The sequence below is a fragment of the Notolepis coatsorum genome (genome assembly GCF_963971535.1).
Source record: "Notolepis coatsorum genome assembly, chromosome: 17".
NCBI lineage: Eukaryota > Metazoa > Chordata > Actinopteri > Aulopiformes > Paralepididae > Notolepis > Notolepis coatsorum.
Genome location: NC_140181.1, coordinates 40,307,238 through 40,323,772, shown reverse-complemented (window position 1 = coordinate 40,323,772; position 16,535 = coordinate 40,307,238). Strand labels below are relative to the sequence as shown.

At 42.8% G+C, this 16,535-nt stretch overlaps 1 protein-coding gene across 1 annotated transcript; it reads left to right on the top strand.

Moving 5' to 3' along the window:
* Nucleotides 1-560: 560 nt before the first annotated feature.
* On the top strand, nucleotides 561-16,061 carry LOC311244021 (tumor necrosis factor receptor superfamily member 1A; the record flags this gene model as incomplete). The annotated part of the gene is made up of 2 exons (XM_084333430.1): nucleotides 561-711; nucleotides 15,709-16,061. 2 exons carry the CDS (start codon nucleotides 561-563, stop codon nucleotides 16,059-16,061), a joined length of 504 nt encoding a protein of 167 aa, XP_084189556.1.
* Between the last annotated feature and the right edge of the window lie 474 nt (nucleotides 16,062-16,535).

Sequence of the window (16,535 nt, the reverse complement as noted above, 5' to 3'; positions counted from 1 at the left end):
CACACCTGCTTATGAAGGTAAGCGGAAGGGGGTGTGGTCAGACGAATATGGGGATGTAAAGGTACATGGTGGCATTTTTTTATTCAGTGTATGTACACGAAGTGAAGTACAGTGCTACTGGTGCTGAGCGAAGCCTTAACGAAACAGAACTGTCTGTAGTGTGATAGTGTTAACCTTCTGTATTGTGGTAGTGAAAGGGTTAACCTGCTGTCGTGTGGCAGTGAAAGGGTTAACCTTCTGTATTGACGCAGTGAAAGGGTTAACTGTTCGGTAGTGCGGCAGTGAAAGGGTTAAAGAGGCTACTGGTTAACCAGAAACAGTCAGATCCATATGGGGAATCAAGTGATGCACCTACACTCTAGGTAAGGATGCCACATTTTCAGAAAGTGAGACTATGTGATTTTCTCAAGAGGAATATAACTGGAATACAATTGATAGATGTTGACCATCTATCAATGAGGAGAGTGGAATCAGCTTTCGATGTCACTGTTATGCATTTCCTGGCCACACACAAAGCGTGATCGTGCTGCTTGTCCTTCACAGTCAGCCAGCACTGGGCCATGCCGCTGTTCCTGGTGATCCTGATGACCGTTCTGCTGCTGGTCATCCTGCTACTGTTCACCAAGATCCAGCTCACAGCACCGGACAGAAGGTGGCCCTACTTTCAAAGTGAGAAGGACCCAGAGTTGCCCGTCAGCGACCCTTCTCACGGTAATGCAACACACAGTACAAAACATAAAATCCATAAAAAACATACCAATTTCACCATCAACCCCACATGCAGTATCAAGGACACAATTACTGGTAAACAGGAAACGAAAAGACTGTTAATTTATGCCATAGGTGGGGGAGGGAATGCACCGGGGTTTGTCATAATGACGTGACCATGCAAGAGGTCTATTACAGCCCTACAGTACATGCCTGAGTGTGGTATTGGTTTTATACCATTTAAACCGTTACAACAGTCTAACCCTTTAATCGAGTAACTTATGATTATGACGTTGAAATTTGATGTAAATATGATTTATTTTTTTTATTTAGTCCACCGTTACATTTTGTTCTTGAAATGGACCACATGACACTAAATAAAAGCAAATGTTCAGCTTCATACAGAATGTATCAAATTGATTGTAAAGAACAGTGTGATACATGAAAAAAGTTAAAGCAAAGCTTTCAGCGCTGTTGTACTCTGACTTATGTCAGCGCTTATGGAACGCCTTTCTACCAATCAGTTGGAACTAAGCGGTGTACGTGTGCCGGAGAACGTGTGTACTTGCTCTGGTGATTGGTTTACACTTAAGGTTCCTAGAGGTTGCACTGAATTAGGAAAATCTTCTTTTAGCTTCTGTGCCCCAGACATATGGAATGTTTTACAATGCACTTTCAAACTAAATTCATTAGTATCTTTTGGTCAGTTTAAATCTTTAATAGCAAACCACTTCTCGACATCATTGTAAATGAGAGCTTGCTCTTCAATGATTCTTTGAGATTAAATAAAGATTGAATGAGGTTCACATACAACTCGTTTTGCTTAAACAAAAAATATATGGTACGGAGTAATCCTTTTTCAATGTCATTTCACAGTTTTAAGCATTTCAAGCAGGAAGCCCCTTGATAACATTAGTTATTTCATTCTAACAGAACAGCCACATCAACACCCCAGCAACACAACTTCACTGGTTTGTATTCAGTTTCATTGTCATCCTAAATATCCGTGTGTGTGTGTGTGTGTGTGTGTGTGTGTGTGTGTGTGTGTGTGTGTGTGTGTGTGTGTGTGTGTGTGTGTGTGTGTGTGTGTGTGTGTGTGTGTGTGTGTGTGTGTGTGTGTGTGTGTGTGTGTGTGTGTGTGTGTGTGTGTGTGTGTGTGTGTGTGTGTGTGTGTGTGTGTGTGTGTGTGTGTGTGTGTGTGTGTGTGTGTGTGTGTGTGTGTGTGTGTGTGTGTGTGTGTGTGTGTGTGTGTGTGTGTGTGTGTGTGTGTGTGTGTGTGTGTGTGTGTGTGTGTGTGTGTGTGTGTGTGTGTGTGTGTGTGTGTGTGTGTGTGTGTGTGTGTGTGTGTGTGTGTGTGTGTGTGTGTGTGTGTGTGTGTGTGTGTGTGTGTGTGTGTGTGTGTGTGTGTGTGTGTGTGTGTGTGTGTGTGTGTGTGTGTGTGTGTGTGTGTGTGTGTGTGTGTGTGTGTGTGTGTGTGTGTGTGTGTGTGTGTGTGTGTGTGTGTGTTACAGCATGTAGCCCATAAGATAAGAGAGGACAGGAAGTAGTAAAGCAGTAGGTCCATGCCATGCAGACACTGAAACCTAAAATCAGGCTGTGAAGTATAATTTACAGAACATCTTTCTGTATAAGTGCAATTACATACTATACAACTTTGCACTTGAAACCTTTATGGAGTTATCTGTGAAAAAAAGGGGGGTGATTGATTTGAATTTTATTTAATTTCAAACCTTTATTTATACTCAAAAGGCAACTGAGATTTCCCTCATTTACAGTTACGTGGAGTTTACATACAGAGATAAGCAATAGTAAATACAGCATAGAAATCACAGCATAGAAAATCACAACAATAAGAATAAGAGGGTATACAAAAGCAAGGATACCAAATCAATTAAAACTAGTGGTGGGACTCGATTAAAAATGTTAATCGAATTAATTCGAGACTTTATAGTTAATTCATCAAAATTAATCACATTTTAATCGCATATCAATATTTGATGCGAAAAGCAAAATTTGTCAATTCAAATGAATTTTGGTATACGAGTGAATCAATGAATATACATTATACATACGTTTAAGCAGCAAAATCCTGTATTAGCTACTACACAGACCAACAGATCAATGCCATTTTTAACAAAGTGCAGCAATTTTAGGAATAATATATATAGCGCAAAGGACCTTTTGTAAACTCAAGCACTTTCGAGGTAAAAGTAAAACGCAGTACTTTCAAGTACATTCCAGAACAGTTGACCATTGAAAAAAAAAATCTTGATTGATCTCAATTTCTCTTATTTTATTTTTTTTATGAACAAACCAGACTAAGAAAGAAAGTTATTTGCGATTTATTATACTTATAGCACATGCATGAGTCTGGTCTCCTTTGAAATGTAACATTCTTACACAATAAAGAAAAATCATCATCCGATTAAATGCATAATTTTTTTTTACTTTTAATTCTTTCTGTAGTTAATTAATCGAAATGAATGCGATAAAGTCCCAGCCCTAATTAAAACACATACAACTTGATTGACGATGATTAGTGATCAAGGTCTTGGAGTTCATTGTTGGAGTTCATTCCATGAGCTAGGGGCATCATTATAAAATGCAGATTTACCCAAACTCTGTGCACCATACAGTAGGTTCCAACATTCCATTCCAATAATAATTCCATTCTAACTGGTGTCTCCTTCCCCAAGATGCTGGACATACATGAAGGAACTCTGGTGACCCTCTCTCATATCCCCAACACATCGGAGTATCGAACCCACAGCACTCCTCTGCTGCCCAAGACAGAACACAGAGGTAAGATGTACAGTCATGTAAGGCTGAGGTGATATGAAAGAAATCCATATTGCGATAATCATCTGAGATTCTTCTGATATCTGTTGATGTATGCAAAAATCACAAGGTAAATAAATCCAATTGCTGCTTGTTACATTGAATTGATGATAATGTAAAACCAAAACTCTCAAAATACATGTCGTTTTGAGGGAACTTTAAGTTAATATGTGGTTATCTTTCATGTAGATAACAATATCACATTGTTATAATTTCCTCACAATATTATGCCGATGATCACGATGCGATAAATGACAATATTGGATTATTGCCCAACCCCCAACCTTACTGTCATGTTATCTGACTACTGCTTGATGGTACTCTGTACTCCACCCTGGTTCTAGTGTTAGCCTCTGTGGCTAATGCCACACCCACCTTAGTTGGTTCTAGTGTTAGCCTCTGTGGCTAATGCCTGACCCACCTTGGTTCTAGTGTTAGCCTCTGTGGCTAATGCCTGACCCACCTTGGTTCTAGTGTTAACTTCTGTGGCTAATGCCACACCCACCTTGGTTCTAGTGTTAACTTCTGTGGCTAATGCCTGACCCACCTTGGTTCTAGTGTTAGTCTCTGTGGCTAATGCCTGACCCACCTTGGTTCTAGTGTTAGCCTCTGTGGCTAATGCCACACCCACCTTGGTTCTAGTGTTAGCTTCTGTGGCTAATGCCACACCCACCTTGGTTCTAGTGTTAGTCTCTGTGGTTAATGACACACCCATTTTGGTTCTAGTGTTAGCATCTGTGGCTAACGCCACACTCACCTTGGTTATAGCACCAGACAGTTAGCTGGTTCCCGGCTGTATGTACACTACGCTTTGCTTGCTTCATATCATATTGAAAATGGGGGACCCACAGGGTGGGGGAAACTGTACAACTGTACAAGCAAAACTGTACATTGGAATATCGACAAAACCTTACTTGGTCCCAAGAAGAGGGTCTTGTGTATTATTGGGTTAGGACATTTACTGTACATTTACAGTTTTGAAAGTGGGTAGTGATTCACATTCCTTTACAGCTTTGGGTAGGGCGTTCCACATTGATGTGGCATAATTGCGAAACGTGTTTAGTCCCTTGTTTGAGCCGAATCTGGGTTTAACATGATTTGTGGAGCTCCCTCTGGTGTTGTGGTTGTGGTATTCACTGACCTTTGGGAAGTATTTTGACATGTACATGGGTACCTTAGTCGTGTAGTGTATCTTGTAGACCAGGCCCATTGCAAGTTGCTGTACTCTGTCGTCTACTCTAAGCCATATAGGTAGTCAAAGTGGGCAGGGGTGAGGTGGGTTCTAGGAGTAAGGTCAAGTAGTAGTCTGACCAGTTTGTTTTGTGATGTTTGTAATCTTGTTTTTAGTGCCTTTGAGGTACTTTGGTACCATGAGGTGCAAGCATAGTCGTAGTACCCTTGAATGAGTGCTCCTGCCAGAGTCTTCAGGGTATTCTTGTTTACCAGAGAGGAGATCCGGTACAAGAATCTAGTTCGTTGGTTGACTTTTTTTTATTACATTGGATGCCATTTTGTCACAGGAAAGATTTGCCTCTAGGATGGAACCTAGGTATGTAATTTTCTTGTGACAATATTGTCACCCACTGTAACTGAGAAGCCGTCGGTCTTGCTGAGTTTGTTATTTGATCAGAAGAGAATGGACTCTGTTTTACCCAGGTGTAATGATAGTTTGTTATCAGCGAGCCAGGTGCAGATTCTGCCGAGTTCTGATCGAGCTGAGGGTTTTTTCAACCTGTAACTTGTTCTTGTCAGAGACCAGCAGGGCTGAGTCGTCCGCGAACAAGAACAAGTTGCAGTCACCTTCATTCATTCATCACAGCCAAGCAACATAGACTGCAAATTAAAGGAAAGAATGGGAGACGGTTAATAGAAAAGCAGTGGAGAAAGGTGTCAGTAGATGAGAAAGAGGGAATTAATGTTTTGCAGGAAGATCTAAGAAATTGGTTAGCAGTACTCAGGAGGGCAGAACAACTTAGGAGGAAGAGAAAGAATAATGAGCGAGTCAGGGCAGCATTTTATAGGGATCCATATAAGTTTGTTAGATGAAAGGGAGGACACCTCAAAGCTTCAAAGCAAGAGGTAGAGGAATATTTAAAAAAGAGTGGCACAGAGGCTAGCAAACTACCAAGAAATGAATAGTTTAATAGACACCACAGTGCAAAAAGCAGGTATCCCAGGGTTTGCCGGATGCATAGAACACACAAGCATGATATGGCATCAGATAAGCTTTGCCAAGATAGAGAAAAGAGATTTACATGTGGTATTTTTAGATCTGGCAAATGCATTCGGTTCAGTACTGCATAGTCTTGTTTGGAGTGCGTTTGATTTATTTAGATTGTAAACTTGGTGAACGCATACTTCCAAGATATTATAATGGGCTTTAGTACTACAGATTTGACAACCGCATAGGCGTTGCCTGCGGCTTGGGCCAGTCGTCATACTATCTCAATTGGCAGAGGTAGCGGGTGGAATGTCGATGGGTGGGGATTGGACGTTGTGGACAGCGACTCCTACAGGTCGGTTGGGTGACGCCTGTACAGCAGAGACAGGAAGTATCGGGACACGTGATGCAAGGCTTCTATCCTCACTACAGCTGACCAGTGGGAGGCATAGTCTAGCAACGTTCAAGACAGGGGAGGGGAGAATTGAAAGGGAGAATTGGCTATACAAAATTGGGATGGGGGAAAAATAGAAAATAAGGAGAAAAAGTGGATTAAAAAAAAAAGATTTGACAACCGCATGGCATAGACTATAGGCATTATGGCAGGGTGTACTATTTCCCCACTAGCATTCACAATGGCGATGGAAGTAATTATTAGAGCCTTGAGCCTCCCACCAATTAGGGCTTACAAGAATGACATGACATTAGTGACCAGGACAATGTCTTGTACAAAAAGATTAGTGGAGAAGTTAAATCTCAAGTGGGCTAGGATGAAGATGATAAATATTAAATATAGGAAGTACCAATATCAAAGGTAGAAAGGCTTGAGAGATTGGTTAATTCTTGCATTAGGAAATGGCTAGGAGTTCCTCAGTGTATTAGTAGTGTGGCATTGTTGGCAAAGGCATTCTACAGCTACCAGTAACAAGTCTAACATAGGAGTTTAAGTGTGTGAAGGTGAGAACAGAGCAAAGATACAGTAGTTAGTAATTTGGTCCCAAATCCAACTAGAGGAAGGAAATGTAACCCAAGACAGGCAGTACAGGAAGCAGAGGCAGCTCTTAGGCATACAGACATTGGTCCTCAAATTTGTACCAACAAATTTACAAAGATCCTCCTCCGGATTCCTGAACGCGTGAAATGGTCTCCGTAAGTGGCAAAAATCTTCGCAGCTGCGTTCCCATGAATGAAATACATCACTCATTCTTAAACTGCAAAGCGTGTTCTCGTACACCTGAATTTGCATACAGACACGCCCTGCCAGCTCCTTATAAGGCGAAGGAGGCGTGTGCAAAACGACGAGGGCCGTGTGCAAAACGACGAGGGCCGTGTGCAAAACAGCGAAAGAGTCGGCATTGCATCTGCACCATGCTGACCCATTCAACAGGTAGTGCGGAAGCGATTTGCGACTGATCTCAAAATGAGATTAGATTCAAATGTATTGTCATTATACAGCACAAGTACAATACACCATCCAACCAGAGTGGATAAATAAATGCTCCAGAGATAAAGAGCCAATCATCGTTCAGTATTGACATTACTAAATGAGATGTCATGCTAATATGTCATGTTCTACAGTAGGACTTACTACTATAATACCTAATAAAACAAGTCATTAGAATAATAGAAGCCTACTTTGCTGGAACAATTCATTTTGCACGTATACAGTACGTGTGTGTGTGTGTGTGTGTGTGTGTGTGTGTGTGTGTGTGTGTGTGTGTGTGTGTGTGTGTGTGTGTGTGTGTGTGTGTGTGTGTGTGTGTGTGTGTGTGTGTGTGTGTGTGTGTGTGTGTGTGTGTGTGTGTGTGTGTGTGTGTGTGTGTGTGTGTGTGTGTGTGTGTGTGTGTGTGTGTGTGTGTGTGTGTGTGTGTGTGTGTGTGTGTGTGTGTGTGTGCGCTTGTGCGCTGAGGCTGCCTCACTAAGTTGTTTCTCCACGCATTTATTTAGTTCTAGCAATAGGAATAAATCAAACCAACAATAAATAATGTCATAGAGAAGAAGACATACTGTATATGGCATATTAATACAGTATATTCCACTATACAGTAGCTATATTCATGGCGGTCGGTTTAGTTCTTCCTTCAACGTCTGTACAAGGATGTTGAGGATGTTCTACGAGTCGGTGGTGGCGGGCCCCTTCTTGTACGCTTTGACCTGCTGGGGCAGTGGACTGAGAGCGGGGGACGCAAACAGGCTGGATAAGCTGGTCAGGAAGGCCAGTAACGTGGTAGGGGTGAAGCTGGACTCTCTAGCGGTGGTGGCGGAGAGGAGGAGCCTTGCTAAGCTCCATGCCATCAGGGACAACCCCTCCCACCCACTATACACAGACTTGGCTGACAGGAGGAGCATGTTCAGTGCTAGACTAACACTCCCAAAATGTAGCACTGAACGGCACAGGAAGTCCTTCATTCCGAAAGCCATCAGACTTTACAATACATCACTGTGCCTCACTGCATCACTAAGCACAGAGTGACAGTTACTGTACCATCTTCCTGGACTTTTACTTTTAAAACAACATTGTCAATATTACACTTACAGTACACTTAATGTAGATCTCTGTATTTTTACTGTATATTTATAGAATGTACATACATTACATAGGAAATGTGAATCCCGGACCATACTTTATTTTATCTTATTATTATTTTATTCTTAGGCTTATTTTATTCTTAGGCAATCTTTTGTTATTCTTATTCGTGATTTGTTTGTCTACCTAAATGTTTACTGTGAGCGTTTTGTAGTGCCAAATTTCCCTCGGGATGATTGAAGTATTTCTATTCTATTATATTCTTATTTATTTAGTTTGCAGTGTGTGTGTGTGTGTGTAATGCTCACAATGCCTCATTGAGTCAGGACTATAAATTCAAAACATAATTGTTAATGATACAAATATTGTCGTATTTAATATCATTATAATTCATTAATTCCACGGATGTCTGTAGTATCGGCAATCCCCAATGACTTGTCCCAGAGAAAGCTGTTGAAAACACGGGCACACACCGGTCTGTCCGACTTACGACTGCCATTTCGAGTTTGTAAATCCTACATAAATCCTACAACAAATTTACAATACGAAGCCATTGGAGAATGCCGAATAAGTACGTAAATCGAGTTACGAAGGAATTCCTTGGTAACTTTTACGTATGTCCGTTTAAGAATGAGGACCATTGTAGGCAGTCCCGGCGGCGTGTAGCTTATTCCCAGCGGAAGAGTGCATTGCGTGCTTCCGCGTTTTCTCTGATTGGCCAATGACGCCCATGTGACCACGGCAGCGCGAGAGAGCTGCAGCGCGGAAATAGGCTGTCTATTGCCTCGCGCTGCAGCGCGGAAATAGGCTGTCTATTGCCATTCTCTAAGACAAACTCTAACCTTAACCAGCTCCTTAACAGCGCCTAAACTTAACCCTTCTAACCTTAACCAACTCCGAAACAATGCCTAACCTTAACCTTAACCTTAACCATGCCTAACCTTAACCTTAACCATAACCATAACCAACTCCGAAAGAATATTGCCATTCTCTAAGACAAACTCTAACCTTAACCGGCTCCTTAACAGCGCCTAAACTTAACCCTTCTAACCTTAACCAACTCCGAAACAATGCCTAACCTTAACCTTAACCTTAAGTTAACATGCCTAAACTTAACCGGCGAAAGAATGCACGTTAAAAAAAAAAAAAAAAATTGAAGGGATTCGAACTTGTCACCAACGGACCGCAGGACCGCAGCGCTGCCAGTTGAGCTAAGCGTCGAATGAAAATCATCGGGGATTACGGCTACATAATGCCGCAAGCTCTGCCGCAAGCTCTGCCGCTCCGCTCCGCGGCTGCCGCGGGGCGTGTCGCAGCCAATCAGGGAAAACGCGGAAGCACTCGGCAGCACTCTTCCTCTGGGAATAAGCAATAAGCGTCCCGGCGCCATGGGCGGGCATTAGGGGGCCGGGCCCGCCCACTGAGTCAGCTGTGCCCACCCTGGTAAATTTTTTATTTTTATTTTTTTTTGTCAATCAAAGTCAACTATCCAAATCCTTAGTCGGGGACAGCCCTAGTGGGCACTGATGTCAACAACAACACTACTGAAGCTAGCACGGCACTCTGTGAGAATTCGTTTTCTACCCTCAAGAACGTCTTTACAGAACATCGCCTTAGTATGCTTCATCGACGCAACTAATGCCAATTTAATTCAGTTAAAGAGAAGGACTTAACAAAAAAGTTCAGGAATGAGTGGAGGGGCAGTGTTTTAAGAAGATTTCCCTCTGTCCCCAAACGCCGCTTGCCGCTCTACTTATGATGGTGAGTAGCCTGTGGAGGAATTTTGTTTGCTTTTTTATGCACCTTATTTTTTTCAGTTCAGTTTGTTAGTGAATTCAGAAGTGTTGAATAAATGGAGACTTTTCAAAGATATAGAATAGAATAGAATAGAAATGTATTATCCTGAGGGAAATTTGACACTGCAAATCACTCAACATTAAACATTTAGACAGAAAAAGTCACAAATAAGAATAACAAAACAAATGGCCTAAGAATAGAATAAAATGAAATAGAATAAAAATAGAATAAAAGATACAGTAAATAAATACAGTAAAAATATACTGAAATCTACAGTAGGTGTAATATTGCACAGTGCTGTTTAAAAAGTAAGAGTCCAGGAAGATGGTAACTGTCACTCTGTGCTCAGTGATGCAGTGAGGCACAGTGATGCATTGTATAGTCTGATGGCTGTCGGAATGAAGGACTTCCTGTGCCGTTCAGTGCTGCATTTAGGTAGTGTGAGCCTATAACATGCTCCTCCTGTCAGCCAAGTCTGTATAGTGGGTGGGAGGGGTTTTCCATGATGGCCTGGAGCTTAGCAAGGTTCCTCCTCTCCGCCACCCTCGCTAGAGTCCAGCTCCACCCCAACCACGCTACTGGCCTTCTTGACCATCTTATCCAGCCTGTTTGTGTCCCCTGCTCTCAGTCCGCTGCCCCAGCAGGTCTGTTATATATATCCGTTCAGTCTGTTTTTGTATAAGTGAAAGTTCTTAACACTTTAGTTGCCAAAGGACGAGTTTAGGCGTCCTTCCCCGCCAAACTCAAGTTGCCGAAGACGCCGTAACTCGTCTTTGATATCAATATTTCAAAAATCTGTGATCGGAATCATATTTCCTTTCCGGGGCCCTGAGACACAAGTGTGATCTCCTCTCAATCCTCTAGCGGTTCAAGACCGCCATCTGGTGGCCGATCGGCAGATCGAAAAAACGGATGTTACCTTTAACCCGGCAGGACTCACTCCATATGTGGTCTGGGCACTCGCTAATGTTAGAGAGACTCAGTCTTCACACAGTGAACATCGATCGCTGCAAATAACTCGAAAAAACAACATGATTTGGACGTATATATTATTATACAACCTGGAAATGGACCGGGTATTTCAACATCCCATAATGGAAAACTGTCTACCCCACGCTGATCGCCCAACGGCCCGCGGAGACTGGGGTGAGTTTTAGCGTGTAATATTACAGTGTTCGACACTAACTGCTATGATGAACATTTGACCCACATTAGATGAATGGTAAAACGTTGCCCACGGAATTATAAACGATCCCCCGCCCATCCGGTCAATATCAGATGATACGTAGAAACTTCTAGAAGTACGTCCAATTGAAATTTTTGATCTCGCACAGATTCCTACCAAACTGTATTTCATCATCAATATAATGTATTTGGGGCTATAAATCACGTTCTGGAGAAAGCTGCAGAAAGAGATGAAAACATACTTATACTTTAGATCATATTTTAGTATGAATATGTGAATGAAAAAGTTTAACGTTGCTACACCATGAACAATACATATAGGACCTTGAATGGGCCCTAATAATGGCAATCTAGCAATAGAATTTAAAAAGTTATAGCCCTGCAAAGAAGGGGAACTTCTCCATGTTAAATAGAGCTGGCAACGGATGGTATATCATGAATTTAACCTTAGGCAATCAAAGTGTTAAGATATAGAGAAATTAGATTTTTCAATTGCCTCTCTGCTGTTTAGTTCAGCACCGTGGGCAGCGCCAAGCAAGCCACAGCGCCGCTGTCCCAGCTGAAACGTATAAAAGGGAACCTGTGTTGAAAAACCATTGTGCCCCCCCGAGAACATTTTATGCCCCCCCACTAATTTGTTTCTGCAGCCTGGTCTGATTGTAGGTAAGGTACAACAAGGCCAGGGGGGCCTGGGGCTCAGCTCAGGGAAGTCAGCATGGAGTAAAGCAGGTCCCACAGGAAGGAGGAAGCTGGTAATGGAGCAAGTTTGAATCAAGATGTCAGCCCCCAGTAAACAGACTCTCCAGTCTCCGGATTTTATGTTTAGGTAATATAAAATGCTTCTGAGTAATTCAAATAAAATATCATGACGTACCGTCGTCAGGGAGATCAAAAGTAAATTTCAGATATGTTCAGTCAAATTTGCCCGGCTGTGATATGAAGCGAGCAAAGCATAGCCGTATGCCATCACTTCTCTATACAATGGAGCTGAAAGGCACTTGACTCGTGGTGCACCAAAGAAATATCTAAAGCAATGGGCCTCATTCAACAATACTCTGTTATTATTTTTCTTATATTCTTGCTTACCTGTCTGTTAACACTTTCAGTGCCCAGCCATTAACATGGGAAACATGGTTAAATGCCAAGACCCACTTAAATGATAGCGTTGTGAACGCATAATCTCTGTCTTAAATTATGGCTATGTGTCTACATTTGCAGTCAACATTGTCGAAACAGATTGTTTTTTAATCGGTTCATTTTCGTTTTATAGCATTTTGAAAAGCCCTCGTTTTTCAGGAAAATATATAGATTCCGTGATAAAAGGCATTTACTGGAATATTCTAGCATACACAAAAACGTTGTAATTTTTTCGGCCTATTTTTTTTTTTTATCCACTTTTTCTCCCATTTTCTATATTTTCTCCCATCCCAATTTCGTATCATCCAATTCAACCCTCCCCTGTCACGAACGCTGTTTCTTGCCTCCCACAAGCCGGCTGCAATGTGGACTAAGTCATACATAGCACAAGTCCCCTCCGGTACTTGAGGTAACAGCAGTCGCATCTTTTCACCTGCGCAGCTCGATCTCTCAGTGGCGAGGAGTAACGCGTGGGAGGCTCACGCTGCCCCCGACACTTCCTGATTCTACTGCGCAGGCGCACCAACCGACCTGTAGGAGTCGCTGTCCACAACGCCCGATCCCCACCCATCAGTTTCCCACCCCCTAATACGGCCAATGTGTATTAGTATGAACGACCAGCTAAACTGAAAGCAATGTGGAGCGCTGGGCTCGAACAGGCGAGCCCAGCGTCTCCGCATTCGTGGCGAGCGCCTTGCCCACTACGCCACGTAGCCGCCCTAATTTTTTGTCCTATTTAGGAATAGTTTTCAAATAAACGCTAGATTATCGATAGTATATGTGTACTTATGCACGCTATAGAGGCGGGCTGAAATCTATTCTCTCATTTCCTGATCGCGCACACACACACAGACACACACACACACACACACACGCATAGGGCAAACGCTTATATCTCTGTGAAAACAGCTCTGATTATCCTAAGACTGGTAAAATAAATTCCTTACCTGAGATCAGATGTTATCCAAAAAGATTATTCCAATTCCTGATCGCCATTCCAAATATCGATCACGCTTATTGATTACAGTGTTGGGTCCTGTAAATACATAATCCACGCGTTTTCCGGGCCGGCGAGCACAATCGATCCTTCAGTTGGCTTGAGGGAAAAGTAAAATGAGCAAACTGGCCACCCCCCCTTCAGCAGTGTAAAGTAATGGTGTGCAGTTACACAGGGAGAGACGATAGGGGGCGGTATCTTCCCAATTGAGCTCAGAGAGACTCTGCAGCACTAACCCGAGGCTCGATTGATGAAATATGAATTCAAATCGCCAAAAAAATTATAATAATAATAATAAACGCTATATAGCGTCGGGGGCACTCAAAGGTCGGCATGAACTAACGACAAAACGCGTCCGTGGCACTCAATGTGTTAAGAGAACAATAAGAAAAGCCACCGCCACATTCATCAAGCCATTCCGTCCAAATCTGTTCTTACCCAGGTGTCTTGCATGATGAATCCCACTCATTCTTAAACTCAATACTTATACCCTTATAAACCCTTATACTTGTACATATGCGTACTGTATAGTGCGAAATAAATAGTTCCAGCAAAGTAGGCTTTGTCAATACTGAACGACTGCGCGCTTGTCAAGGAACCAATCGCGCAGTAGGTTCGGAAATACCGGATCTGTCACCTGTCATCTCTCTCTGATAAGGTCCCTGTGGCTAAAACCCAGAGTGCGCTCAGAACTTGTAGGTGGGGAGCAGAGAAGAGAATAGATGAGAGGAGAGGGGAGGAGAGGTTGTAAATATGCGTTCTATGCGTACGGCCTGGGCAGCCAGCATCTAACTGTTCTAACAGCAATATATAATCCATTTCAGAAGCAGAGCGCATGCAATAATAATTTAAAATATAATAATTATTATTATTATTGAAAAGTTATGGGTTTATAAAGTCGTATTTGGGGGCAATTGACCAATGGTTTGCTTTCAACCCATGAACTCCTTCCTCTCTCACCTTTTTATATATATTTTTTTATTTTATCTACTAAAACTGTATTGTATTATATTGTTTGTTTTGTAAAGTGTCTTTGAGCATTAGGAAAAGCGCTATATAAATCTGATGTATTATTATTATTATTATTATGAATGGTAGGCTTTTTTAAATGTTTCTCATCTGGGTAAGAGTTTCTTATCTGGGTAAGAGTGCTCTCGACACTCTTAGAATTTGGTCTTGCCTGAGAGAAAAGCAACAATAAGAAAACATTGCTGAATCCCAGGTAAGAACAAAATAAGAGGTAGTTAAGAATGAAATCTGTTCTTATATCGCTTCATGAATGAAGCCCAATGTCTCTTTCCAGAAATCATGACCCGGTTACTCAGGATAGTACACACAGAACTTGTTGTGAGCAGTTGCATGTAGGAAAAATGTTCTACCGAAGTACACCCTCATTCATTATTATGGGGGTGTAGTTCAGTAGAAAATTGTTCCTAGATATGTTTATTGAAAATGTTTTGGGTTAACTGCTTATAGTCCCTAAAATAAATGACTGTTTTTACTTTTAAAAAACAAAGGTGGTGAAGGTCAACAGAGATGAGTAGTCGATGTGACCTTTATCAGCATTGCGCTACTGCGTCCCATCGTATCGCGAGCCACTGTGGGTTTTTTTCAGAAGAGGAACTGCTGCACCTTCTTCTCTCTTTCCACTCAGTCAGCAGCACGGTTGCTTATCTCAGGCCGGCCGCGTGGCTCACTGTGTGTAGGAGGCCTGTCACTGATTCAGATCAGCTAGAAGTTCAATTTCAGAGGAAACGACAAAGCAGATAGTGATGAGCAAGTGTCTCAGCCCGTCAACCACAGAGCATGCTGCCTGCTTCTTCTACCGGTATATTATGCCCCAATTCCTAAGAAGGCTCTCTATAGACCTCTCACGTGTTCACGTCATTATGACGAGCCCCGGTGCCTTCTTTTTTCAGTCTATGGCGGACATTAATGGTCTTTTCCTTTCCCGTTCTCCTTTTCCAGTATCCTTGATACTACCTGTGGTGTTAATGGGAAAATGTTTTACTGCCGCTTAAAATCCCCCCTGCCTTATGTATATTAGAAGGCTTTGTTCACGGGACCACAGCTGCATGAACCACAGATGACACTAGGAGCTATCTAGTAATAATCCATTCATTTCCCTATAGCTGCAGGAGATTCTGGAGACTTGGGAGCAGCCGTAAAATACGTCCCCTGTGAGAGGTCTATTGACCATAGTCACACGGTGCTCTTATGTCATGCTCAGGTTGATGATCCATAGTGCTGTAAAGATAATACTTGGTGGCCAAGCTTTTGCACCAATATCATTGTGATACCCAATACCCTGATTTCCCTACCTCCCTCAACACTCTGCCTGTCCTTGTCTCCTCTCAGCCTGGCCTGCCACCGTCCTCTATGCCGTCATCAAGGAGGTTCCCTTGCGACGCTGGAAGGAGTTCCTGCGGCTGCTGTCAGTGGCCGACCAGCAGCTGGAGCGTGTGGAGCTGGAGGCCGGCCTGTGCTCCCTGGAGAAACAGTACCTGATGCTGAGGCTGTGGAGCCAGGGTGCCCACGTGGCCCTGGACGACATCTACTCTGCTCTGCACTACATGGACCTAGCCGGCTGCGCCCAGCTGCTGCAGGACAGTCTGGGCAAGCTACAGTGGAAGTCGGGTAGTGGCGTGGCCTTGCCCCTCGAGTCCCCGCTACCGCACAGGACCGCTGGAGCTACACATGTGCAGCTGTGAATTATGTCAAGAAGGCATCATGTAGTGACAGAAAACCATGGTTCCACAACCTGTAGTCGTGTAAATCACTCCCAGGAATGACATCACAGCAATGAGCTGTGCAACCATGAGATGTGCTGGGACAGTTTACCATTGCAAACGACCTGTGACTGAGTATCATATCAACTGTGGTGTTCGGAGATTCCCATAGTGTTCACCTCCCAGTGGACGGTAAAGACTCTTCATTTCTACTACAGTATGTTAACCTGGAGAATTATGAGGAAACCGGGATTCATTACAGTCCACATTGCCCACATGGCCAACCTGTTATGAACTTGTATATTTTTTTCTTTCAGATGACCAATTTCAATGTAGTAGGTTATGGTATTGGTAATTGGTAATTGGTAGCAGCACAGTTGTTAGCCATGGAACTAGATCTGGTGTGGATGATGTGCCATGCTCAAGGGCACACAGCAATAGTGCGGTAACTCAAGG